General features: G+C 38.8%; 1 protein-coding gene across 1 annotated transcript in view; it reads left to right on the top strand.

Moving 5' to 3' along the window:
• Positions 1–25,622, top strand: part of rtf1 (RTF1 homolog, Paf1/RNA polymerase II complex component) — a 28,099-nt gene extending 2,477 nt beyond the window's left edge. Inside the window, exons 2-18 of the mRNA XM_061743752.1 lie at positions 7,209–7,319; positions 7,412–7,556; positions 11,607–11,808; positions 12,139–12,256; positions 12,792–12,903; positions 14,523–14,661; positions 14,746–14,923; positions 16,689–16,771; positions 17,694–17,781; positions 17,867–17,974; positions 18,064–18,141; positions 19,405–19,526; positions 19,711–19,768; positions 21,867–21,944; positions 22,857–22,958; positions 23,286–23,400; positions 24,641–25,622. Coding sequence (XP_061599736.1) covers positions 7,209–7,319; positions 7,412–7,556; positions 11,607–11,808; positions 12,139–12,256; positions 12,792–12,903; positions 14,523–14,661; positions 14,746–14,923; positions 16,689–16,771; positions 17,694–17,781; positions 17,867–17,974; positions 18,064–18,141; positions 19,405–19,526; positions 19,711–19,768; positions 21,867–21,944; positions 22,857–22,958; positions 23,286–23,400; positions 24,641–24,747 — 1,944 coding nt within the window. The 3' untranslated portion in view covers positions 24,748–25,622. The remainder of the gene's footprint in view (positions 1–7,208; positions 7,320–7,411; positions 7,557–11,606; positions 11,809–12,138; positions 12,257–12,791; positions 12,904–14,522; positions 14,662–14,745; positions 14,924–16,688; positions 16,772–17,693; positions 17,782–17,866; positions 17,975–18,063; positions 18,142–19,404; positions 19,527–19,710; positions 19,769–21,866; positions 21,945–22,856; positions 22,959–23,285; positions 23,401–24,640) is intronic.
• Positions 25,623–27,042: the final 1,420 nt, after the last annotated feature.

The following is a 27,042-nucleotide window of genomic DNA, read 5'->3' as shown; positions in this document are numbered from 1 at the left end:
ATAAAAAGCACAAGCTGTTAAAAGTAAGGGCAGTAGAATACAGCAGGTAAGTTTAATTTAGGAGTTCGCTTGAGTGAACAGTAATGTTTTTAACCCTGATTTAAAGGATCTACAGTTGGAGCAGACCTCAGGTCTACAGGAAGTTTGTTCCACCGGTGAGGAGCAGAATAACTGAACGCTGCCTCACCTTGCTTGGTTCTGGTTCTTGGGAACCACAACAAACCAGATCCAGATGAACCTCAGGGGTCTGGGAGCTTCATAGGGAACTAACAGATCAACCATGTATTTTGGTCCAAGACCATTCAGGTCTTTGTAGACCAGCAGTAAGATTTTAACCTCTATCCTTTGACTCACTTGAAGCCAGTGTAGTGATTTCATGACCGGTGTAATGTGGTCCAGTTTCCTGGTGTTTGTAAGGACTCTGGCGGCAGCGTTCTGGATCAGCTGCAGCTGCCTGATAGATTTAGGAAGAAATATAAAGAAATGGTTTATTTGAGGTATAAAAGTGAAGACTGTGTTTAAAGATCACCAGCTTTGGTGTGTGTTCTGCTATTTTGTCATGTTGTCTTTGTATGTTTATATACTTAGATGTACGTATTATATTGATATCATAGTTATATTATAATTGATAGAGCTTACATCTTGTATTAAACAGATTATTTTTGTAAAGACTATATATATTTATACAAATTAGTGTATAGTATAAAAAGTAAATACGGACATATAATTTATGTCTGTGATGAAAAGTCACGTTAAAGTTTTGTTGGGCTTCTGGGCTTCTTTATTTATTTATAAATCTTTATTTGTGCGTACAACAAAAATGTTCGAAATTAACAAAAACGAACTAACGAGCTTCCATAATAATCCTGTATATCACCTGGACGAAAAGTCACGCTAAAGTTTGGTTGGATCTCTTTTACTTTGATTACATTCAAAATTGTAAGATAATGCAACTCCACATTTATGTGGTAAACAGAGACATATCTGTACTTGTAGAGGCTTTTAAACAATGTCTTCTTTCCATAAAATAAATCACTTTGTGCTTTGCATCCAAAGAAAACATAGAATCCAAATCAAACATTACATTCAAAAGAACAATTAAATCCAGTATGTTAAGGAAATATAATGTAATATGTTGGTTACGTTTGATTGACATACAGTACCCATTGTCATGAAAGTTATGAACATTGTTTTTTGTTGTTGAGTGGTATTAACTGAGTTGTGACTTGGGAACTAAGAAGGAATGTGACTGTCTGTGTTGGCCGGCGGCTATTTTATTTTAGTTTTTTGTTTACTTTGTTGTTGTTTTTAAATTTTTTTAATTTACGTTCTTTGTGAATTGATTTCTTGGCAAAAAGGTGCAGATTAAATAAGATTATTCTTCTTTCTGCTCCCTTTCATTGACTACATTTACATGCAGTCAAAATTCGGGTTATTGCTAATATTCCGGTTACTGAAACATTCGGAACATTCTGTTTACATGGTAATTAATCATTCGGGATATCTCGATCAAACCAGCAACGCGCGGAGAACGTCATGACGCAATTCCCGTCATTTCCGCTTCTTCTTCCTGTATCCAAATTCAAAACAAATGCTGCTTTGCGCAACTTTTCGCTCACCATCTTTTAAATCTCGCTATCCCCGTACTTTCTACCGTCTACAAATTGCCAAAATGTTAATATCTTTTATTACATTTATGAAGTGATTAGTCTCCTCCTGGTCTTGGTTTCTCCGTGTTTATAAAAACTTCCTGGACTCAAAAGACCAGGATTCCTTGTGAACAGAGCATGTGCAGAAAACAAATTCCTGTTCCGTTTGATGGGGATATTCCGTTTGGTGTTTACATGACTGAATATTTGGGTTTTAAAAGGAGTAACCCAGGGGTCATATTCGGGTTTTTAAAAACCAGAATATGAGCAAATTCGGGTTATTCAAAGGGGTTATTGGTGTTTACATGGCCGTGCAAATTCGGGTTATTGCCAATATTCGGGTTTTAAAAGGGTCATTGACTGCATGGAAACGCAGTCATTCACAATTTAGCAATGTCTGTGTTTATATTGGATTGTTTGTGGTTTTATTTTATCAATGAATGAAATAAAGTCGGTTTCCTTAGCATCTTTTCACTTTCTGTTTTCAGAGCTATCATTATTATTATTATCATATTATTGCTATTATTATTATTATTATTATTACTATTATCATCACCATCATTATTATTGTTATTATTATTATTATAACTATTATTATTATTATTATTATTATTATTATTACTATTATTATTATTCTGTGTAGACTTATGATACTTCATTTGTTTTTTTGTATATTTTATTCTGTTAAAAGGTGGGCAAGATAAGCTTCAAGCCCAGACCTTTTCGGTCAAATCACAATGTTGACCAGGGAAAAACCTGTGTTATCTTGTTTGTTGATTTTTCATTTTTGTTTGTGACTGACCGAAATAAATATTTACTACTACTACTACTAAAGAATAAATAACTAAATAAATAAACATTCACTGTTATGCAGAAGGTTTCATGCTGCAGCTGAGCTTTAATAATAATCTTATATATCACCTGAACGAAAAGTCACATTAAAGTTTTGTTATGTCTTTTAATTTGACTACCAGTACATTCGCTATAGCACCACTTTGGTAAGATAATGCAACTGTACATGAGCTTTTATAATAATCCTGGATATCACATGAACAAAAAGTCACGCTAAAGTTTGGTTGGATCTCTTTCTCTCTCTCTCACTTTGATTACATTCGCCATTGTAAGATAATGCAACTCCACATTTATCTGTTAAACAGTGACATATCTGTACTTATAGTGGCTTTTTAACGTCTCCTTTCCATAAAAGAAATCACTATGTGCTTTGCATCCACATGCACTGTTATGCAGAAGGTTTCAGTATGCTGCAGCTGAGCTTTCATAATACTCTTATATATATCACCATAAAGTTTTGTTGGATGTCTTTTACTTTGATTACATTCACCATAACATCACTTTGGAAAGTTAATGCAACTTCACATTTGATTGGTAAACAGAGAAATATCTGTACATCCACAATTATGCAGAAGGTTTCAGTATGCTGCATCTGAGCTTTCATCATAATCTTATATAAATCACCTGAATGAAAAGTCACATTAAAGTTCTGTTGGAACTCTTTTACTTTGATTACATTCACCATTGTAAGATAATGCAACTCCACATTTATTTGGTAAACAGAGACATATCTGTACTTATAGTGGCTTTTTAACATCGTCCCCATTCCATTAAAAAATAAATCACTATGTGCTTTGCATTTACCCATCTACATGCGCTGTTATGCAGACGGTTTCAGTAAGCTGCAGCTGAGCTTTCATAATAATCTTATATATATCACCTGAACGAAAAGTCACGTTAAAGTTTTGTTGGATCTATAATTCTCTATTACTTTGATTACCTTCACCATAACATCACTTTGAAGAGTTAATGCAACTTCACATTTAATAGGTAAACAAAGACATATCTGTACTTATATGTATATGATGCTTTTTAACATTGTCCCAATTCTATTAAATAAAAATCACTATGTGCTTTCCATTTACCCATCCACATGTGCTGTTATGCAGAAGGTTTCAGTATGCAGAAGCTGAGCTTTCATTAGAATGTCACCTGAATGAAAAGTCACACAAAAGTTTTGTTGTATCTCTTTTACTTTGATTACATTTGCCATAACACCACTTTGGAAAGCGAATGCATATTTAATTGGTAAACAGAGAAATATCTGTACTTATAGTGGCTTTTTAACATCGTCCCCATTCCAGTAAACAAAATCACTGTGTTTCGCATTTACCCATTTACATGCACCGTTATGCAGAAGGTTTCAGGAAGCTCCATCTGAGCTTTCATAATAATCTTAAATATATAGCCTGAACTAAAAGTCACATCAAAGTTTTGTTGGATCTCTTTTACTTTGATTACATTCACCATTGTAATGCAACTCATATTTATTTGGTAAACAGAGAAATATCTGTACATCCACAATTATGCAGAAGGTTTCAGTATGCTGCAGCTGAGATTTTATAATAATTTTATATATCACCTGAACGAAAAGTCACGTTAAACTTTGGTTGTATCTTTTAATTCTCTATTACTTTGATTACATTTGCCGTAGCACCACTTTCGAAAGATAATCCAACTCCACATTTATTTGGTAAACAGACATATCTGTACTTATAGAGGCTTTTAAACAATGTCTCCATTCCATAAAAGAAATCCCTATGTGCTTTGCATTTACCATCCACATGCACTGTTATGCAGAAGGTTTCAGTATGCTGCAGCTGAGCGTTTATAATAATCTTATATATATATATATATATATATATATATATATATATATATATATATATATATATATATACACATACATATCACCTGAACGAAAAGTCACGTTAATTTGACTACATTCGCTATAGCACCACTTTTGTATGATAATGCAACTCTACATTTATTTGATAAACAGAGAAATATCTGTACTTATAGTAGCTTTTTAACATTGTCCCCATTCCATTAAACAAAATCACTATGTGTTTTGCATTTACCCATTCACATGTCCTGTTATGCAGAAGGTTTCAGTATGCAGAAGTGTTGTTACCACATACCCCAGACAGTTAACATTTTTGGGGCCCTTATGGGGGTTCGATGTCTGTCCACAGACTTGTCTACACATGGTGCAGTTGGTATTAACCGACCCTCCTGTCGGGGGATCATTGGCTGAACCGTTTGCCACCGTTTACCTCCAAAGTTGCATTAGTTTTTCCCCAAGATCTTGTATTGATGATGTTAAGAGTCTCTCGCACAAAAATTCACAACAACGTGGTGTTCGTAGTGGCCAATCTGTGTGTGAAAATGATATCTCATGCTCCTTAAACCACACTCTTACAATTTGAGCATGAGGAATCCTGGCTTTGTTATCTTGGATTATGTCTGTGTCATCATCAGCTGTTCAGCTGGCTTTATTCTCTGGACACATGATGTTTTGTTCGAAAGTTAGCTCTCCTCTTGCGATTCTCAGGGTTTGCACACAATAACAGTAAGGAAGCATCTGAGGGAGATGCAACATATGACACATTGCACTGTAATATTATTTACTAAACAGAAACTAAGACAAGATGAGAGAGTGCAGAACTAAGCAACTTTAAGGATTTCATGTCCTGATACGGAACATTCACAGATTTGAACATTCATAAGAGGAGGTGCTAACTTTCGAACGTAACTATAATGTTGCTGAACCTGGATCAGACAAATTGAAGCAACACCATATCATAATACTCCCTCCACAGGATGGGTGCATCATCCACTTATTCTTACCATGATGGACCCTTCATCTGTACTGGTATTAATCTGGACATGAGATCCAGTCACCTTTTCCTTTTGTTCGGAGCTTGATTGTTTCAGTTGAAGATGTTCTTTTCTTTTTTTTTATTCCTTAATTTTTCATTACTCTCAACTTTACTGAAAAACAAGGCAGAATTCCTGTAGAATTCCTGTCATCCATTGTGTTTCAACCGACCCAGGAGTCTTGTTTGCTCGTGTCGACCAATAATTTGACCTTCCTGAAGCCGAGTGATCCATCTTCTCAATGGTTATTTCAGGAAGGAAAAGCTCCTCACGGCACCAGTTAGGGTTAAATGATTCGTTGCCAGAGATAACGCTGATCACTGTCAGGCATGATTACAGTGACCTTTGAGACCTTTAAAGATCTGAAATGAAGGATAATTTTAGGCCTCTATAAAGGCAGTCTTTGATGTTGTCGTTTTGTGGTGCTTGTGTACAGATTTTATGTTTATATTGATGTTATATATGTCGGAGCAGAACAATTTAGCGAATCATATACACCTCCTCCTCAGATTACTCTGCTATTTAAAACATTTTTTATTTAATGCAAGAGTAGCCATTACAATATATGTATGTAACTCTTGTGCTCCTAACTGCTGCCTGTCTTGGTCAGGCCACCCTTGAAAAAGAGATTTTAAATATCCAAAGTTTTTTTTCATTTATTGCACATTTTTGAAAGAAGAAAAGAAAAAAATACAATGGAATGTGTTAAAAGAAAATAAAAAAAAACAACATAAAAGAAAAATACACTTAAGACAGTAAAACAAGAAATACTTTAGAAAAATAACACAAGATGATTAAAGGTAAGCATCAAGTGTCTTTGAGATCTTTTAAAAGCGCTATATAAATAAAGTTAATTATTATTATTAAATAACAATTAAAATAGACATCATAAAAAGTATAACAGGAGCAGAATGTAGCATAAACCAAAACAAAGAGCATTTGGATATATAGCATATACAGTGTACTTGTATGTACATGTACATACAAGTACATGATGAGATGCTGATCTAGTTGGATAACTGTGAATATTGGATTTTATACAAAAGTATTGTTGGAAGTGGAGTGGTAGTGATTGGCTTAAATACAGAATTTTGTAAATAAAAATAGAGATTTGCATTTTATTGATATCAAAAATATTTATAATCTTGAGTTTAAAAAAAGGGGAACAGATTGGGGCCTGGAAATCTGACCTTGTGACTGTTCTTACAAATCTTTTTTGAAGTAAATAAAGTTTGTGGAGATATGTGCGAAGGGTGCTGGCCCAGACAACATTACAATACAAGAGATATGGATAAAGACTGGAATACAAAGTTAGCAGGCAGGGTCTATTGAGAACAGGGCTGATTTTCCTAATGATTCCTATCGGCTTCGACACCTTTCTGGCCACAGAGTCGATATGATCTTTCCAGCAACATTTTTCATCGACAATTACACCCAAAAATGGAGCCAAAGATACCTTATTAATTTTATTCCTTTCTATAAAAAGGTTGGCTTGTTCTGGATCATATTTTTTCCTTCCAGATAAAAATATGGAGATATCGTATTAATTTTATTCCCTTCTATAAAAAGGTTGGCTTGTTCTGGATCATATTTTTTCCTTCCAGAGTATAAAATTAAGTTAGTTTAGTTATGAAGTTCCTTTCCTTGGTTAGATGAATTGGTCCATGTTGGTCCCACCGTTGCTGTTTTATTATTTATTCATAATTAAAAGCAAGTGTTTAGATTATCGGGTCAGTTGACCCCCCCCCCCCCTCCCTACTTTGTGCTATTTTGGGTGTAAACTGTTTTTGTTTTTCCTGAACCACAACCCTTTCTTTTCACTTTCAGGAGTTGTTGTCTCTGGCGAAGAGGAAGAGGGTTGACTCGGGGGAGCAGGACGAGCCCGTCAGCAAACCGGCAGCTTCTACAGACTCTGAGACATCAGACAGCGATGATGAGGTGAGGCCGCCTCGTCGTTTGCTTCTCTGTTTGGGATAAGTCTGTTGTTTCCCCCCCCCCCTCCGAAGTTAAAATTGCGCTCCTCTTTCTAGTGGACTGTGGGTGGGACCAAAGGCAAGAAGAAAGCCAAGCAGGGGAAAGGCAGTGAGAAAAAGAGCGCTACCAAGAAGAAGGTTAATAAAGCGTCTGGCAGCTCGGATGGAGGCAGCTCAGGGGACAGCTCCGCTCCGGAGGAAGGTACGTGTCCCTGCACCGTTCACACAGGGGATACATGAGAAACTAGAGCTGCTGCAGGTCTTCAGGTGGCGTGCTGTTTTACCCTAGATTACACACAACCGCTGGTCACCCCGGGTCACCACCGGTGCTCCCGCTGGCCAGGATTACACGACTTAATCATTCATCCTCTTCCCTCCAAGGTGGCTCGGAGCAGGACGTATAAGCTGGTGGTGTTTTCTGTTTCTGTAAAACAGTCCAGTCATTTGTGGAAAACCTCAAAGTTAGGAAACGTGTTAAAAATGTGAAACTCAGCATTTACTCACCCACAAGTTATTTTCCTTTTTATTCTACGTGATCACATCCTCAGTCATATTATCACATGGTGGAAGAAGGTTTAACTGCTCAACCTCTGCAAAATTTCCTTAAGATACTTAAAAAGAAACATCACCAAAAAATCCTGTTTATGATTCTTTAAAAGAGTAAAAGAGTCTGTTTATAAAGGTTAGTGGCCCACGGAAATGATCAGATGCCCACTCCGGCAGTCCTGCCTCCCAAATTCAAATTAGAAGTGGCTGCTCAACCCAAACACCTTCTCTTTAGGATCCGCTGTAGCTTCTACTCGTGTCTTCGCTCTCCACCACCGTGGGTTTCAAATCAGAGTTATACCTCCCAGATAAATGATTGGGAGCAGGATACATGGTTGCTTTTTTAACCTTACATTCCCCAGATCTTACCCGTTAGTCCAACCAAGTGTGGAAGAGCCACAGAACTCAGTGACTACGTTTACGTGCAGTCAAAATTCGGGTTATTGCTAATATTCCGGTTACTGAAACATTCGGAATATTCCGTTTACATGGTAATTAATCATTTGGGATATCTGGATCAAACCAGCGATGCACGGAGAAAGTGATGACGCAATTACCGTAATTTCCGCTTCTTCTTCCTGTATCCAAATTCAAAACAAATGCTGCTTCGCGCAACTTTTCTCTCACCTTTTTGTAAATCTTCTATCCCGGTACTTTCTACCGTCTACAAATGCAGAAATGTTCATATCCTTCATTACATTTATGAAGTGATTAGTCTCCTCCTGGTCTTGTGTTTCTCCGTGTTTATAAGAACTTCCTGGACTCAAAAGACCAGGATTCCTTGTGAACAGAACATGCAGAAAACAAATTCCTGTTCAGTTTGATGGGGATATTCCGTTTGGCGTTTACATGACCAAATATTCAGTTTTTAAAAGGAGTAACCCAGGGGTCATATTCAGGTTTTTAAAAACCCGAATATGAGCATATTCGGGTTATTCAAAGGAGTTATTGGTGTTTACATGCCCGTGCAAATTTGGGTTATTGCCAATATTAGGGTTTTAAAAGGGTTATTGACTGCATGTAAACGGAGTCAGTCATCCTAGCTGGAGAGATCAGTCCAACCAGAGGAGCCGATAACGTGACCGTCTCCTCTCCGTCTGAGAAGGCAATGAATTTTCAAAATAAAATACTACGAGCGGACTCTGACACAAACACCGATGTTTTTGAAAAACATTTTTTTTATGTGAATAATTCCTGAAAGAAAAAAACATGGTTAGATTAGGGCTGTTCGATTAATCGATTTTAAATCGTAATCGCGATTTAGAACGATGTTAAAACGTGAAACTCGTAAAATCGATTTTTCACTTTTTTTTTTTTTTTTTTTTTTCTTTTTTCTTTTTACCTTGTCTGCACACATATTAATGATTGATACCATATTAATGATTGATGGAAATACCTCTCAATACCTGCGACAAGTGCCCCATGGGAGAGGCTCTTTAGTGTAGGAGGGGGCGTTGTAACATGCCACCGGGCATCCCTCAAGCCAGATGCGGTAGACCGGCTCGTGTTCCTTGCAAAAAACTTGCAAATGTGAATAGCAAATGTAATGACTGACATTATACACCTCTACCTCCTTCATGGGTTGCATTATTATTTAGCATGCAAAGACCCAGTTTAGTTTAATTAGAAAATGTCTTGTTTTATTTAATTGGAAATATAACTTACTGTATGTTTGCAAGTGCTGATTTGCTGATTTTTTTCAGATATAAAACTTTATATTTTATTATATTTTTTTAAAACTTTTTTCAACTTATTTTACAGAGTTTTGCACTTTATGCATTCATTTTTGGTTTAATAAGAGCAAAGTTTGCACTTAAAGCCCAATGGGGCAAATGTTCAATAAAAAAAACTGCATATTTGAAATAATTTCTTTGCCTTTTGTCAATTCACAAAGTAATCGAAAATCGGATTTTGAGAGAAAAAAATCGAGATTTTATTTTTGGGCAAAATCGAACAGCCCTAGGTTAGATATATGTCACTAATGAGCAGATTACACTTTTATTCTTACAAGATCTCGAAACCTTCAGGTAGCCCTTAATCTCGTGAGTCCAGGCGAGCAGCTGAGGTCGAGCTGAGGACGGAGCAAAACCGCTGCTGGAAAATCACAACTTTCACTGTTAAGGAATCAATTAGTCCATAAAAAACAGTTTAAAAACAAACAAACAAACAAACACTGGATTCAGCTAAGGGATTTGGTGAGGTGTCCAGTTCAGTCCTGGATGATTCAACAACACGTCACTGAGCACATATCCTGTCAGAACTGTAACGCTAACAAACGTCTGCTCCGCCAGGATGCATGATGGCGTTTCTACGGTGATCTGAGCAGCTATTATCTGGTTTCTTACTGCTCCGTTCACGTCTAATTCCTCTTCAGAGCTGCATTAACGCCTGCTATAAATAACACTGGTCCCCCTGTAAAGAAAGGCCCAACTGGTTCTTAGTCCGGACAAGCGCTCACCTCCGTAACAAACTATGTTTTTTAGACTGTTGAATTCAGTTTAAACCGAAACGGCAAATTAGTTTGGAATAGTTGGAACTAAATGTATATTGCATATTGGGCCGGAGTCGGACCTGCGGTCACGAGTCGGAGCAAAGCCCCTGGAAAAATAAATAAATCTGGACCACGGCTCTTCCACTTCCTGTGGGATGCGGAGAGTCGGGTCGTCTGTAACTGGATGTTTAGAGATGACCTTGAATGTCCTCTAACATCAGCCGGGAAACACAGGCATGAATTTTGGGTCCTTCATGTGAGTGAAAGAAGGTTTATGGTGCAGAAATGATCCCGATCCTGCACCAACATGGAGCTCTGCGGTCGTATCAACGTATCAGAACATACAACCTTATTTATCATATCAGTTTGGAGAGAACCGGTCAGATGTGTTCAGGGGGCCCTGACCCGTCGGTCAGAGCCGGCCCGTGGCATAGGCAGTATAGGCAAATGGGACCATAATTCAGTCTTTACTTCCAAGACGGAACGAGAGTCTTTCGTTTGGAGTGACAGAGAAGTGGGGTTACTTTTAAGTGTGACTTTAGAATATAAAACAGGTAAAATGCAAGAAAATATTGACGGTTACAAACAAATTGTAAACACAGGTCGCACACATGACGCTGGTGATGTTTCTGTAGCATAATGTGACGTTCTGAAGCATAAATCTCCGTTTTCCTCCGTTTAGACGCAAACGTGAAAACAGAGTTTTTGAAAATCTTCACTTTGGCCGGAGTTTTCAGAAATGATCGTTTTTGGGGGCTTTGAGCTTCGTTTTCGTGTAAACGAACGGCAAAAACGCATGAAAACACCACCGGTTTTTCTCCGTGTAAACGGGGCCTTAGATTGCACCCCTGATCTGAGTCATAAGGAACAGATCTCTGTCATGGTCAGAATAGTGTCACAAGAAGACATACAAGACATTATTTTGTGGGTATTCAGATCTTATACTTTATGTAAGCAATTTATATTGTATTTTTCATATATTCATTTAAAAAATGTTTGTATTTCTTTCTAATTCTAAAAGTATTTTGATTGAGCAATTGTTTTTTTTTAAATAAAAGAATGTCCAAGATAAAGCTATTCAGTTTCTTGTGAGTATATACACCAGCAGTGGAATTTACTGCGATGCAAGAGGGGCGCCACCTACAATCTTGCCTAGGGCGCCAAATTGGTTAGGGCCGGGTCTGCCGTCGGTGATTTCTGTCTCCGTGCTTTCAGGCGAGGTTTCGGACTCGGAGAGCAACAGCTCGTCCTCCAGCTCCGACTCGGACTCCTCCGAGGACGACGTGTTCAGGGACGGCTACGACGACGACCTGATGGGCGACGCCGAGGACCGGGCGAGGCTGGAGCAGATGACGGAGAAGGAGCGGGAGCAGGAGCTGTTCAACCGGATCGAGAAGAGGGAGGTGCTCAAGAGACGGTGGGTTCCCAGACGCTGGAGAATTTAATACAAAAAGCAGTTTGTGTTTTGATTCAAACATCAGCAATCCTCATGAATGTTCCTGAAATGCTCAGCTTTCTGTCACCCAGATGACATTTGTTCACTCAAACGTGTGCATTTACAGTAGTTAACAGTTAAATCTGTTAACTAAATGCACAAGACTTATACACATTGAGAATACAGATAATTCAAATGAATATCAGACTTAAATGTAAAGATAAATGACAAAAAGAATTGAAATCATTTTAAAAAAATCTTTGGGTTTTTTTTTTTAAATATCTTTTGTTCACTTTTTGTTTGGTTTCAAAGGTTCGAAATTAAGAAAAAGTTGAAGACGGCTAAGAAGAAAGAGAAAGAAGAGAAGAAGAAAAAGCAGGAGGAGGAACAAGAAAAGAAGAAGCAATCTCAGGTTCAAGACACTCAAGTGGTGAGTTTGATTCCAGCGGCGTCAAACTTATAACGAGTGAATAGTTTAGGAGAGCTGTGCTGAATCCTATAATAAAGAGAGATATTTCTGCAGTTTATTTAGTCAGCATTACGTAGCTGTTCATTTTTATGGTCGAAAGTTTTACAAAATTTGAATTTGACGTCACCCACGAGTCAATTAGTTAGTTTTAATTAGAGTAAAAATTGCACATACTCATTGCAGTGAGTCCTAATCAATAGTTCTTAATGTCAAATCCTGGGCTTTTAAACATTTCTCTTTACAAGTCTCCTGAGTTTGTTTGTTTTTGATTTTTCCATTTGGTAGCTACAATTTTGAGATAATTTCCTTTAGTTATAGGACTTAACGAGCAGGAAGTACCTCATTGTTGCATTTTTGATCAGAAACACCAAAATATGGAAGGTGGATATTTTTAATCAATTCAAAATGGGTTAACTAAATGTCGGGGGAACTAACCAAAATAGAAAATACCAGAACAAGGCACTTAAGTGTGTGTTTGTTCTGCTTCCCTCGGCAGGTCATGTCGCACAACAAGGAACGACGATCCAAACGTGACGAGAAGCTGGACAAGAAGTCCCAGGCCATGGAGGAGCTGAAGGCCGAGAGGGAGAAGAAGAAGAACAAAACAGGTGGGTGTGGCGTCGCCGCTCCGGGACCGGTGGGTAGGGATGGGAATCGAGAATCGGTTATTGTTGAGAACCGGTTGCCAGTGTTTCAATTCCTTGGAATCGTTTGCCTTTTTTGAAAACGATTCCCTTATCGATTCCAGTGGGTGCCAATGACCTCACCACGCATTCGCGCCCAGCAGGAAAACATGGCGACAAAGCGGCATAAACGCTCGAAAGTTTGGTTACATTTTACCAAAAAGGATTTGATTTTTTTTTTTATTATTATTATTTGATTTATTTTGTACATGTAAAAAAACAACAATTCAAGAGAAGATAAGAAAACAAAACAAAGAATTTCATACTTTAACACTTGATATCTCAATTTACATGTGCAAAAAGGAGTAGGAAGAAGTGTAAACCTATTTAATCCTACCCCCATTCACTAATCATTTAACCCGTATTTATACATACTCACACACTATACTCACACTGCTAAATAACATTATTATTATTATTATTATTATATTATTATAATTATTATTATTATTATATTATATACTGTAATTATACATACATACATACATACATACATACATACATACATACATACATACATACATACATACATACATACATACATACATACATACACATAGTTGAATATTTCTATACATTTGTACACACATGCCCATATAAATATTTATATAAATAAACTAACAAACTAACAATGTTAGGGCAGTAGGTGAATGTGTTAAATTGTAGGCAAAGTTGATTTTAATCGACCCGTTTGTTCTCCTTATTTCCAAATGAGAATCGATAAGAGAATCGATGAAGAATCAAATCGTTAAACAGAATCGGAAATGGAATCGGAATTGGGAAAAATTAGGGTTGTCCCGATCAGGATTTTTTAGCTCCCGGTCACTTGAGTTTGAGTATCTGCCGATCCTGATTTTTCCCGATCCGATCACTTTTTTTGGCTCCAGATACATTTCCGATACTTTTTCCCGATCAGATACATTTTGGCAATGAATTAAAAACATTTTTAAATAAAAAGGAAAAAAAGAGGACTAAAACTAAATGATCCCAAGTTTCTTTTATTGTCCATTGGAGAACAACATGGACATTTATTTCAACAAAGCTTATCAGCTCTGGTGCCACAAAATGTAAAAACATGAAATTGTAAACTAAAACAAAAAGTGCAGAATAGTGCAATAACACAAATAAATACATTTAACTTCAAAAGAGGTAGTTGAATGATATCCAGTCAAACTCACAAACACAAGAAAATTAAAATACTTTTTGGCTTAAACTTAGTGGAACATTCTGAATGGCATGGAATGAATAGCAGCAGCTTAATGAACATGAACAGATATAACATTTCACAATTGAAACATGTAAAAAATTGACGTTAAATGCAACGATATATAAAACGATTTAATACATATTAAAAACATTTATAACTAGGTATGTCCCGATACTTTTTTGGCCGATACAGATGTTTTGAAAATGCCGTGATCGGGACAACACTAGGAAAAATCTTATCAATTCCCATCCCTACCGGCGAGTGGGGCCTCACCGCTCCGGGCCGGCTCGTTTCAGGGGTTCTACCGTTGCTAAACTGGACCTCTCCTCTCTTCCAGCTGAGCTGCTGGCCAAGCGCGAGCCGCTGAAGACGAGCGAGGTCTACTCCGACGATGAGGAGGAGGAGGAGGAAGACGACGACAAGTCCTCGGTGAAAAGCGACCGGAGTTCGCGCTCTTCATCCGACGATGACGACGAGTGAGGACTTTGAGCTGGTTGTTTCGGCGCCGCAGCGCCCTCTTCTCCCCGCTTCACCTAACCTCGTCCTTATTCTGCCGACAGGAAGGAGGAGACTCCACCCAAGTCCCAGCCCGTCTCCCTCCCGGAGGAGCTGAACCGGATCCGGTTGTCCAGACACAAGCTGGAGCGCTGGTGCCACATGCCCTTCTTCGCCAAGACGGTGACCGGCTGCTTCGTGAGGATCGGCATCGGCAACAGCAGCAGCAAGCCGGTGTACAGGGTGAGCGCCGCCGCGGCTAGCGGTTCACTGCAGGGGGAAGAAGCTGAGGAGAGACTAGCAGGATCCTTAAGAAGTCTTAGGAAGTCTGAAATCCCATTTTCCTACAATACGGCCTTTAAATGTCTTAATTTGTCTTAAATCTCAATCCAAGGGTCTTCATTTTTAAATCTTAATAACATGCATCTGGTCTGGGAACCTTATGCCAACCTGTTGCAAACTTCTGGCAACAGGTTGCAACTGCATTATCCTCCATAACAGTACAGAATATTCCAATAAACCCTCAAACACTTATTTTAAATAATTTATCCACAATTAATGCTTCACTATGTCAAAAACGAATCTTGCTTGCTGGCCTAACAGCAGCAAAAAAGATAATGGCAGTAAGATGGAAACCACCACACACGCTTAACATTCCCATTTGGTATCTGACCTTTCTTGAAATGATCTACCTGGAAATATCTACAGCCCTAATCCATAATGCAAAACAACAAAATATTTTATTTTGGTATATGGCAGCAGATAAAATTAAGGCCAAACTTAAAAGATGTATTTAAAATTGATATAGACCACCTTGTTGCAGCTATCGTTGTCCAGTTTTTGATATTATGTTTTGCCTTTGTTTTTTTTGTCCTTTGTTCTATTATCTTTGTATTATCTTTTTTTCTGGTTTTCTTTATTATCAATTGTTTTCATCGAATGCTTAGGTCCAAAGGGTGGGTTTGGAAGGGGGTGAGAATATGTGTTAATGTTTGTTTAACATAATTGTGGATGCCACTGTTAATAAAAACATTTGATCACAAAAAAAAAAAATCTTAATATTAGAGGGAATTTATCTGTCAAATGTATCCGTAAAAAGTAAAATTTAATCAGGAAAAGTAAAATTTTATCAGGAAAAGTTAATTTAATAATTTTGAGGAGAAATAAATCAGTTTACGGGTTTTAGACGCCTCAGTCAGGGTTACCAGGTTGAGCAGGTTTCAGCCCAATTGGGCGGGTTGATAAAATCTGGGCTGCTTTTACTGGTTTTTACAAAATATTTAGGAGAAATTATTAACAAAAAAGTTTCCATTGTGGCAGAGAAAAGTAGAAACTTACACAATAAACTTTATTATATTTGCTTTATCAGAATCAGAAAAAACTGTATTGCCAAGTACTTTAACACACACAAGGAATTTGTTGTGGTAATCGGTGCAATACAAAAGAAAAAATAATATAAAAAAAAAAATGTACAACATTTTTCTACTCAGTTTAATTGTAGTCTTTGTTTGGAGCCTGAACTTTTTTTGGCTATTTAGTGGTGATGTGAAGCTTCATTTGCTTATTACTTGAAATTCATGACGCATTTAATAATTTACGGTTTTAACAGAGAGAATGTTTGATTTGGGCTGGTTTTTCATTATTAGGGTGGGTTTTACATTTCTTAGTCAGCGTAGTCTCGAGACAAAGCAATCAAATATATGTAAATGTAAATTTAGCCACAATGGCTCGAAAATTCCAGTTTCTCGTGGCGGCTGAAAGCTGCTGTAAACCTTTTAAGTTGGGAACAATGGAGATCAAACTGCTGGAGTCTCATGTGCAGAGGAAAAGGTGCTTCAAGTAACATAAGTGAGCGTATGTTTCAAGTGTTCACATTGTTACATTGGTTTCAAAGTGTCTTTTTGGTCTTAATTTAGTTTGAAAATGGTATTAAAAAATCTTAAATGTACCTGGTCAAACCTGTATGTGCCTGCTGTATGTAATCGTAGTCCTCTGTTCACGTGTAAAGGTGGCTGAGATCGTGGACGTGGTGGAGACGGCGAAGGTTTACCAGCTGGGAACGACGCGGACGAACAAGGGCCTGCAGCTGAGGTGGGTGTGACGCTAACGGTCGTAGACATATACGTAGACGCCACATTGAGTGTTCTTGCCCGCTGCTGCGATACGTCAACGCCGGCGCCATATTGGATGTGGCAAGACTGCGCTTTAAACTAATACTAGTAAATGGACTTATTCTCATAAAGCACCTTTCTACAAAGATATTTACGTTTTACGTCTCATTTATTTATTCACACACGCACTAATATACTCGGGAAACAGTTAGGCACCAAATAGATTTAATTTTCTCAGATGGCAAAAATTATTGATCCCACATAGGAGTAATTCATTCGTTATATCAGCTATAGAGAACAAGGTAGTGCCAAAAACAATGTATATCCCCCCTCACAAAAATAAAATAGAGAAACATATTTTTTCATCAACAAAACAAATTTAAAATTTTTCAAATAACAAAATAAAATATTTGAACCATTTTTCAGACAATAAAATAACTGAAAAAAATCTGAAAAATTGTTCAAATATCTTATTTTGTTACTTGAAAAATTTTAAATATGTTTATGTAAAATATTTTTCTTATTTTTGTGAGGGGGGATATATATTGTTTTTCAGCACTACCTTTTTCTCTACAGCTGATATAACATGAATTACTCCTATGTGGGATTAATAAAGTCTTATTTTTGCCATCTAAGAAAATTAAATGTATTATATTTGGTACCTAGCTGTTTCCCAAGTATTTTAGTGCGTGTGTGAATGAATAAATGAGACGTAAACCGTAAATTTCTTTGTAGAAAGGCGCTTTATGAAAATAAGTCCATTTACTTGTATTAGTTTACAGCGCAGTCTTGCCACGTCCAATATGGCGGCGACGTTGACGTACGGCTCAGCGCTCGATGGCACGTCTACGTATATATGTCTATGCTAACGGCGACCCGCTGACCTCTGACCTCTCCCTCAGGCACGGCGCCGACACGCGGGTCTTCAGGCTGGAGTTCGTCTCCAACCAGGAGTTCACGGAAAACGAGTTCATGAAGTGGAAAGAGGCCGTGAGTGGATGTAAACCTGGTGCAGCTCCGCTCCGTTTCTGTCCCGGTGAAGTCGAGGCTTCAGTGTTCGTTTCTCCTCCTGCAGATGATCGTCGCTGTGATGCAGGTGCCGACTCTGGACGAGATCACCAAGAAGGAGCAGTCCATCAAGGAAGCTCTGAACTACAAGTTCAACGACAAAGACATCGAGGACGTGAGTCAGCCGTGTCTCCACGTCAGCTGGTTTCTCCCACCTCGGCCTCACGGAGGTGAAACAAACATTCTGGTGTTTATTCTCTACAGATCGTCAAAGAGAAGGACCGCTTCCGGAAAGCTCCACCAAACTACGCCATGAAGAAAACAGCGCTGCTCAAAGACAAGGTAAGAGGAACGACTCCTCTGCACCTACAGCACAAGTGGATTACAAGTCTTAAGAAAGAAATAACTGTTAGAATGAGTGAGTTAAGTTTTCATCTTTGCTTTTTATTCTATTTCTGTTTTATTATCTGATTTGTAAAAAGTCTTAAGTCTTACATTCCATTTTCCTAAAATAAGGCCTTTAAATGTCTTATTTTGTCTTAAATCTCAATCCAAGGGTCTTAATTTTTGAATCTTAATTTTAGAGGGAATTTATCTGGCCATCTTTAAAAGTTTTCTTACACTTTGGAAAGGAAAATATTTAATAGTTTTGTGGAGGAATAAATAAACTGTTTACAGTTGTTAGACGCCTAAGTCAGGGTTGCCAGGTTGAGTGGGTTTCAGCCCAATTGGGCTTCATTTCACTTTGGTCTGAAAAATATAGGACTGGGCTGGTTGATAAAATTTTGGCTGCTCCTCCTGGTTTGTTCTAAATATTTAGGAGATTTTATGAACAAAAAAGTTTCCATTATGGCAGAGAAAAGTAGAAACTTACAAAATAAATTCTGATATTTTATTTGCTCACTTTAATTGTAGACTTTGTTTGGATCCTGAACTTTTTTGGGCTATCTAGTGGTGTTGTGAAGCTTTATTTGCTTATGACTTGAAATCTATTACACATTTAATAATTTAGGGTTTTAACATAGAGAATGTATGATTTGGGCTGGTTTTTCATTATTTCGACGGGTTTTACATCGCGTTTGGGTTGGAACCTGTCAGATCTGGCAACCTTGACCTCAGCGCTGGATTTCTTAGTCGGCGTAGTCTCGAGACCCGGCAAAGCAAATATGGGTAAATCTTTAGCGAAAAATGGCTCAAATTCCAGTTTTTCTGGACATTGGGCTCAAAGTGTGTGACTGTCTTTTTGGTCTTAAATTTTGTTTTAAAATGGTATTAAAGTCTTAAATTTAACTTGGTCAAACCTGTAGACACCCTGAACGAGACCTTGAGATGGTTATAGCTGACGATATTCAAGGTATTCAAGGTCAGAATTAGTTATAATTGTTTTTAATGGTACAACGTCACAGTTATGGTGCTACAGTCACCTGCCTGAAAGCTGGTTCGACCAGTCAGGACTAAGAACCTCTGAGGACAGCTTGACTGTTCGGGACGGATCCTTTTAGCCCTTGATGGGCTGACGTGTCTGGACCGGTCTTCCTTCACACGTCCATCTGATCCGGACTCAGCTCTGGTGTGTGTGTGTGTGTGTGTGTGTTGTGATTAAAGGCCATGGCGGAGGAAAATGGAGACGGAGACAAGGTGAAGGTGATCCAGGATGAGCTGAACGAGCTGGAGGAGAGAGCGGAGGCGCTCGACCGACAGAGGACCAAGAACATTTCTGCCATCAGGTACCAACGAGCTGCCGCTGCAAAGATGGAAACGTTTTGTTAATCAGTGGAAAAAACTTGGGAAGGAAATTCATTGATTTAATGGATTCATTAAATCAACGAATACGTTCTGCTTGATTGATGGATGTTGTTTGAAGCATCGTACCTGGTTACTGTATTTCACTGAGGTGTTTTTGTCCTCCAGCTACATCAACCAGAGGAACAGAAGCTGGAACATCGTGGAGTCAGAGAAAGCTCTGGTGGTGAGTCTCCCCTTTCCTCTGAAGCTGCCTGGTAACATGTGGTGTTTTACGCAGACGCTCCTTGTGTGATATTTACGCCTGCAGGGGAGAGAGACAATCGTTCCTCAAGGGAAGCCTGCAGGTTATTCAGCATTCCTGCAACGTCTCGCTGCTCCGGTGTTTTTACTCACTCGGGTTGCTGGTTGCAGGAAATGGGTCGTGTGAACGATCAGGGATCGATCAGGGAGATTAAAGAAATCCAGTGGAGAGTTATACTATACATTTCTTAGTTTTAATGTTCAACGTGGCTGCAGCTGCTCTCTGCTGTCGGACGCACTACTTCCAAAGTATGGTTAAAAAAAACAAAAACGTTTCAAACTGGGGAACAACAAACCTCCAACATTTTCTGGTGGCTTTTCAATGATCTTCATGACAAATTCAATGAACTTCAGGAAATATGGAAGGAGGAAGTTTGAAAGACTAAAAGACAACTCTGGTGCACAGAAAAGTTTGGATGAGCTGCGTGAAACTAAAACATATCCAAAGTGTATGTTAGTAACAATGTTGGTTGAAAATGTGAAACGTTAACAAGGAAAGAAAAGTGACATCTTTTAACATTAAAGCCTCTCTGACTGCATGAGGACGTACAGATCCGTACTCGCGGTGCGATTCAGTCCAGAGGAAATTCAAGGAGTTTTTATTGTCATTCCAGCGCATGTTCAACATGAAATGGAATGAAAATTAGTTTCCCTGGTCCCAGAGCAAGCCCCAACAAAAAAAGTATTACAGAAATAAAATATAGATAAATTATAATACTACAAATATTATAAATAGAAAAAATAGTAAAGTGCATTTCAAGTAAATGTCGTTCAAAAAGTCTTTTTGAAGGAAGAAATCACGAACAAGCCTGCGTTTCTGGGGGAAAGAGGGTGTTTAAGGGTGTATGATGCTGTCTTAAAGGTATTGTGACATCATTTTTAACATGCTTTTAACACTATTAAAAGTCTTGGCCAACATCCCTCAAATGTGTCTAAAAGAGTGTAACAAGAAAAACTTCACTCTAGTACTCCATTCCTGGCTTTTTATTACAGTGTTTTTTTGCGCCGTGAAAAACGGGTCCTTTTTCCCCTTTCCTGTCAATCATTGCGCCGCTCCTCCTCCAACCAACCGCTACACACTTATGCCGTCTTCACACACACGCGTGCACACCAAACCACAAACACCGACACACACAGCCCAGACAGGGCGATACAGCCCGGGGATGAAGAAGTCCAACCGGGACCAGAGGACCGGGACCGCAGCTCCCCGCGAGCAATACGCTCACAGCGGCGTCGGAGGGAGCGACAGGCGAAGCATGCACGGAAAAGGAGCAGGGCGAAGCAGACAGTCCACAGCAAACAATCATAAAAATAAAGGCATGCAAGCAGCAGTGTCTCCTTATCTTAAGTCCAGTCAGTGGCCGCGGGTCTTCTTAGCAGTTTTCCTCCGGTGATTAGAACAGAAGAGGCTGTAAACAGCTCCGTGTTAAGCCTGATTTATGGTTCCGCGTTAAATCGACGCAGAGCCTACGCCGTAGGGTTCAGCGTACGTAGCGCGTCGCCGCGTAACCCTACGCCGTATGGTCTGCGTCGGTGTAACGCGGACCATAAATCAACCTTTATGGTGCACTGGAGAGGAGAGGAGGCAGGGAGCTGGGTGGAGGGGGCGGTGATTTAGCGGATCGTTACGTAACGATCCGCCACCAAACCAGGTGCGCCGTTTTTGCACAGTTATGCGGAAAATCCCAGAAAGCACACAATACACTGAATGTTAAAAGTTCGTTGTTTTTTGGGTGTAATTGATGTCAAGACACCCAACAAAACACAAAAAATCAAGAAAAATGTGTTTTTCATGTCACAATCCCTTTAAAGCCATTCTTTATAGCAGTACCTCCTCTGACCACATGAGGGCGCAGTGCTCTGCTCAGGAAACTGGGCCATCCTTGTGATTATTTACAGGCATGTTATATTTCAGTAAAGGATTGTTACTTCTAACTGTTCTTCATAAAATAGATTATACAATTACAATTCTTTGCGCTTTTGGTGTTTATTAAAATATCTGCTTCTATTTTTATCACCAGGCCGAAGGACAGAACGCCAAAAACCAACAGATGGACCCGTTCACACGGAGACAGTGCAAACCCACCATGGTGTCTAACGTGAGTCTTTCAGATCGGACCCCCTCTTTTATTTTTATTAAGTTTTATTTCTCAAAATACTGAAATGTTGAGTTGATGTTTGTCTGCTATGAATGAAAGTTGAATTTGGAGGGAAAATTGCCTTGTTTTGCTCCGACGTAACTGATGTTTGCAGCGACGTAATGACGTGGCTCCTCTTAGCACCCGAGCTGTGGAAGAACAAACCGGTTCTCAGCTGGTTCCCTAGTTGAACGACTTGTGAACCAGAACCAGCCCTGGAACCGGTTTGGTGGAAAAGGGATAAAATTATCTCTGGATTAGACTGTACGCTGTAATAAACCTTGTTTCTTGAACTCTGTCTCTGATAGGGCTGGGTATCGATTCAAATGTCAAGAATCAATTCCGATTCTTAATATTCAGAATCGATTATCATGATTCGATTCGATATTTGGCTTAGTGTTTATTGTGTATTTAAAATGTTTTTTGAGCTGTTGCCTGAATTACATGACTGTAAAATAACTAGTGAAATAATAATTTCACAATAATTATTGTGAAATAACTAAGACATAAATAACTCAAGCAGGCCTTTCATTACCCATTTAAAGTGCAAAAAAGAAAGAAATTGCAACAGTTCATGCAGTAAACAAATCATTTTAGCTTATCTAAATTATTCTGTCACCACGCACACATATACCCATGAAGCACCTGGCATTTTTCAGAAGTGCCATGACAAACTGTGTGTCCGACTACTGGGATTAAAGTTCACCTGGCGAAAATGATGGGGGAAAAAACAAAAAAAAAAAAATCTATCTTTAGACATTATCGATTTTTAGGAATTAATATGAGAATCGATTTAGAATCGGAAAATCGATTTTTTTCAACACAGGCCTAGTCTCTGATTATTGTCTCTTCTTGTTTGTTTCTGCTCTTTAGGCCCGAGACCCGTCGGTCCACGCAGCTATTCTCGCCCACCTGAACCAGAAGTACGGCTCCGGATCAGCACCGGACGGGTCTGGTGAAGACAAGAACCTGCTGGTAAGCAGGACTCTGGCTGAAATCCCACTGGGAGATGTTTGGAGAGCTACACACGCCTCTTTATCTCCCGCTTGTTTACTTTGCAGTCGAGCCAAATCCGGCTCCTGATCCGGCTCAGGAGACGAGTCACGTTTGTTTAGTCGGAGTGTTTGGTGTCGAATTTACCTTCATTTATCACGTTGAACTTGTTTGAACCGTTGCTGAGTGACTTTTATAGCCCTAGACCAAACCTTTTTGAGTATTTGGAGCGGTTATTTGTGACGGTACGAGCAGCGACTCCCTCTGGGTCGGAGGTTTTACTCTGGTGTCTCTGCTTCGTTCCTGCAGGGTCAAGCTAACCTGAAAGACAAAGACGTTCCCAAGCCAAACACTGACCTCTCAGAAGACTTGTTCAAAGTTCACGATTTTGACGTCAAGATTGACCTCCAAGTCCCCAACGCTGGTGAGATGCTTTCTTCTCTTCCTTTTCCACTGGTTAAGAACGTTAAAAACACAGAACCACAAGCTGTCTCTCCTGTGGGAAGACTTGGGTGTTTCCAATCACTCCAAACATCTGCATCTCCATTCTAACATCTTAAATTCTGCATCCCAACATCTGCATCTTAAAATCTGCATCATAACATCTTAACATCTGCATCATAACATCTGCATCCTAACATCTGCATCTCCATCTTAACATCTTAAATTCTGCATCCTAACATCTGCATCTTCATCTTAACATCTTAAATTCTGCATCCTAACATCTGCATCTTCATCTTAACATCTTAAATTCTGCATCCTAACATCTGCATCTTCATCTAAACATCTTCATTCTAACATCTTAAAATCTGCATCCAAACATCTGCATCTGCATCCCAACATCTGCATCCCATCATCTGTATCCTAACATCTGCATCTCATCTTAACTGCATCTCCATCCCAACATCTGCATCCCAACATCTTAACATCTGCATCCCAACATCTTAACATCTGCATCCCAACATCTGCATCCCAACATCTGCATCCCAACATCTGCATCCCAACATCTGCATCCCAACATCTGTATCCTAACATCTGCATCTCATCTTAACAACTGCATCCCAACATCTGTATCCTAACATCTGCATCTCATCTTAACTGCATCTCCATCCCAACATCTGCATCTCCATCCCATCATTGATCCTAACATCTGCATCTCATCTTAACAACTGCATCTTAACATCTGCATCCCAACATCTCCATCCCAACATCTCCATCTTAACATCTGTATCCTAACATCTGCATCTGCTTCCCAACATCTGCATCTGTATCCCAACATCTGTATCCCAACATCTGTATCCCAACATCTGTATCCTAACATCTGCATCTGCTTCCCAACATCTGCATATCCATCCCAACACTTCCATCCTGTAACAGCCATCAGCAGGCCGGTCCTGCTGCTGGAGCCTCACTGATGTTGGATGTTCTTCCTGATTCCAGTAAACCTGCATCAACGTTCCTCTGGTTCCTCTGGTTCCTCTGGTTCCTCTGGTTCCTCTGGTTCCTCTGGTTCCTCTGGTTCCTCTGGTTCCTCTGGTTCCTCTGGTTCCTCTGGTTCCTCTCGTTCCTCTGGTTCCTCTGGTTCCTCTGGTTCCTCTGGTTCCTCTCGTTCCTCTCGTTCCTCTCGTTCCTCTCGTTCCTAACTCCCGTCTCTTTCTCCACAGAGGCCAAGTCTCTGTCGGTGAGCTCCAACGCTCTGCCGGTGAAGGACGGAGCTCCCCGCCGCTCCCTCAACCTGGAGGATTACAAGAAGAGGAGGGGCCTCATCTGACCCAGGAAACCATGGAAACCCCCGGTGGTGCTGAGAGAGAGAGAGTGTGTGTGTGTGTGTGTGTGTGTACGTGTGTACGTGTGTGTGTATGAATGACTCCTGGAGGATTTGAATGTTGATGCAACAAACTGTTCATGCAAACAGAGGAAATACTGAATGAACAAAGACGTTTTTATCCACGGATCTCCCTCGGAAAAAAAACCTATAGATATTTTTTTTGTGTCTTTTCACAGACAATTTCTGGAGTCTTCTTTTTAAACAAAAAAAAAACAAAAAAGAAATGAATCTGACCTCCTCCCCACTCTTGGGGAGACCACTCCTTTTTGTTTGTTTGTTTTTTCCTCCAAAGGAGACACCGTTTTTGGATTACTACCTTTGGACACTATCTTAGAAGACGGAGATTTTTGAGGCTTTTTGAAGTAACTGGACATCTCATGGAACCGATGAACTTCTCCCTCCAACCATGAATTGATGTAAATCTTCTACGTCCCCCCCCCCATAAATGTTTTCTCTCCTGTCCCTATAGTCCATCCTGAACTTGGACGAGCAGGGTTTTTGCAGATTGTAGATGACCGATGTCTCTGACTCGAGCTGGTTCAAGGACACGCCAGCGGGACGTTTGTCACCCGTCAGGTTCTTCAGAGAACCTGATTTCAGAGGAATTATTTTATGTGGTTGGGCTGATTATCAAGGTGTTGCTTTATTTCTGTTCTCGTCGGGTTGTTTTCGGGATAAGCTCCCCCAAGCCCTAAGTACCAGAGCAGATTCTACATGTATCGATTGTGTCCATAGTAAGTTCCTGTATTGATGTGGCATGCCATGTAAATAAGCATTTTCGAGTGAGTGCGAAAAAATAAAGAAGCACTGTTTCATAACTTCTGTGTTTGTTTGTTTGTTTGTTAAACTGAGTCGATTAGTATTGAAAGTTTTACAAAATTTAAATCTTGACTCACCTATGAGTCAATTATTAAAAGACAACAGTTAAAAGAGAAGATGAGAAAACAAAGCAAATAATGTCATACTTTAACACTTAATATCTTAATTTACATGTGCAAAAAGGAGTAGGAAGAATTTTAAATGTATTTAATCCTACCCCCATTCACTAATCATTTATTAACGAGTATTTATAATAACTCACAGACTGTACTCACACACTATAAATATACATTACCTATTTACACCATACTATCTATATTAACTCCATCTGCCCTATATATAAATATATATATATCTATATATATCTACATACATGCATATACACATATACATACATACACATATACATACAATTAGCTGCCCATTTCTGTACATAAATATAAACATCTACCCGTTAAAGGTGCCTAAAAGCCATTAAACCCCTTCCTCTTTGTACCTTGTGAAAATCATGTTTTTATATTTGTTTTTAAACTGGTTCATGTTTGGAAAATTGTAATAAAATGTAATTAAATCTGAATCCATTCTCCTTCACTGACTGTTGTTTGTGTTCTACGAGTCCTGTTGTGTTGGTTGTCATGAGTTGGAGACACTTAAACTTTTTCATTGTTAGTGAAAATCTCTGATTTTATTTAGTTTAATTCAAAAATCTAGATTTCAAATTATAAAAATGTCTCTTTACAAGCCTCCTGAATTTTTTTTGTTTGTTCTTCGATTTGCTAGCTACAATTTTGGGATGATTTCCTTTAGTGATAGGACTTAACGAGCAGGAAGTAACTCATTGTTGCATTTTTGATCAGAAACACCAAAACCAAAATATGGAAGGATGTATATTTTTAATAAATTCAAAGTGGATTAACTAAATGAAGGGGAAGCTCCTGAAAAGGCCAAAATAGAAAAGACAAGAACAAGGCACTTAATTCAACAGAGAACTTTAATGAATAGAAAACTGCCCATCTGATCTTTGAGAATTGGATCAGACACACAAACAATCAAACGCGATATATAAAAAACACAACACATAAGAAATATGAATAATAAGTGTTAGCGCTGGTCCGGAAGAGTTACAAACATGTGCAATGATCACAGATGAATGTTGGGTGTGTGTTTCTGAAGGAGGAGAATGGGATGAAGGTGTGAAGTTTGTTTGTTGCAGATGATTCCACTAGCAGCAGGCTGCCAGCAGCCAACTGAAATGAATTATGGCCAAAGTAGGTAATTAGTTAATGTAACTGCTTGAACGTGGCTTCAGATTACTGATGTTGATATCAAGTAGTGAGCCAAGATATGTGTATATATATATATATATATATGTATGAATAAAAACTATTTTTTTAAAGAATATAATGTTTAATAGTGAGA

This window comes from Cololabis saira, chromosome 16, assembly GCF_033807715.1.
Source record: "Cololabis saira isolate AMF1-May2022 chromosome 16, fColSai1.1, whole genome shotgun sequence".
Taxonomy (NCBI): Eukaryota; Metazoa; Chordata; class Actinopteri; order Beloniformes; family Belonidae; genus Cololabis; species Cololabis saira.
Note: the sequence above shows the minus strand (reverse complement) of the source record. Positions and strands in the feature narration are given on the sequence as shown.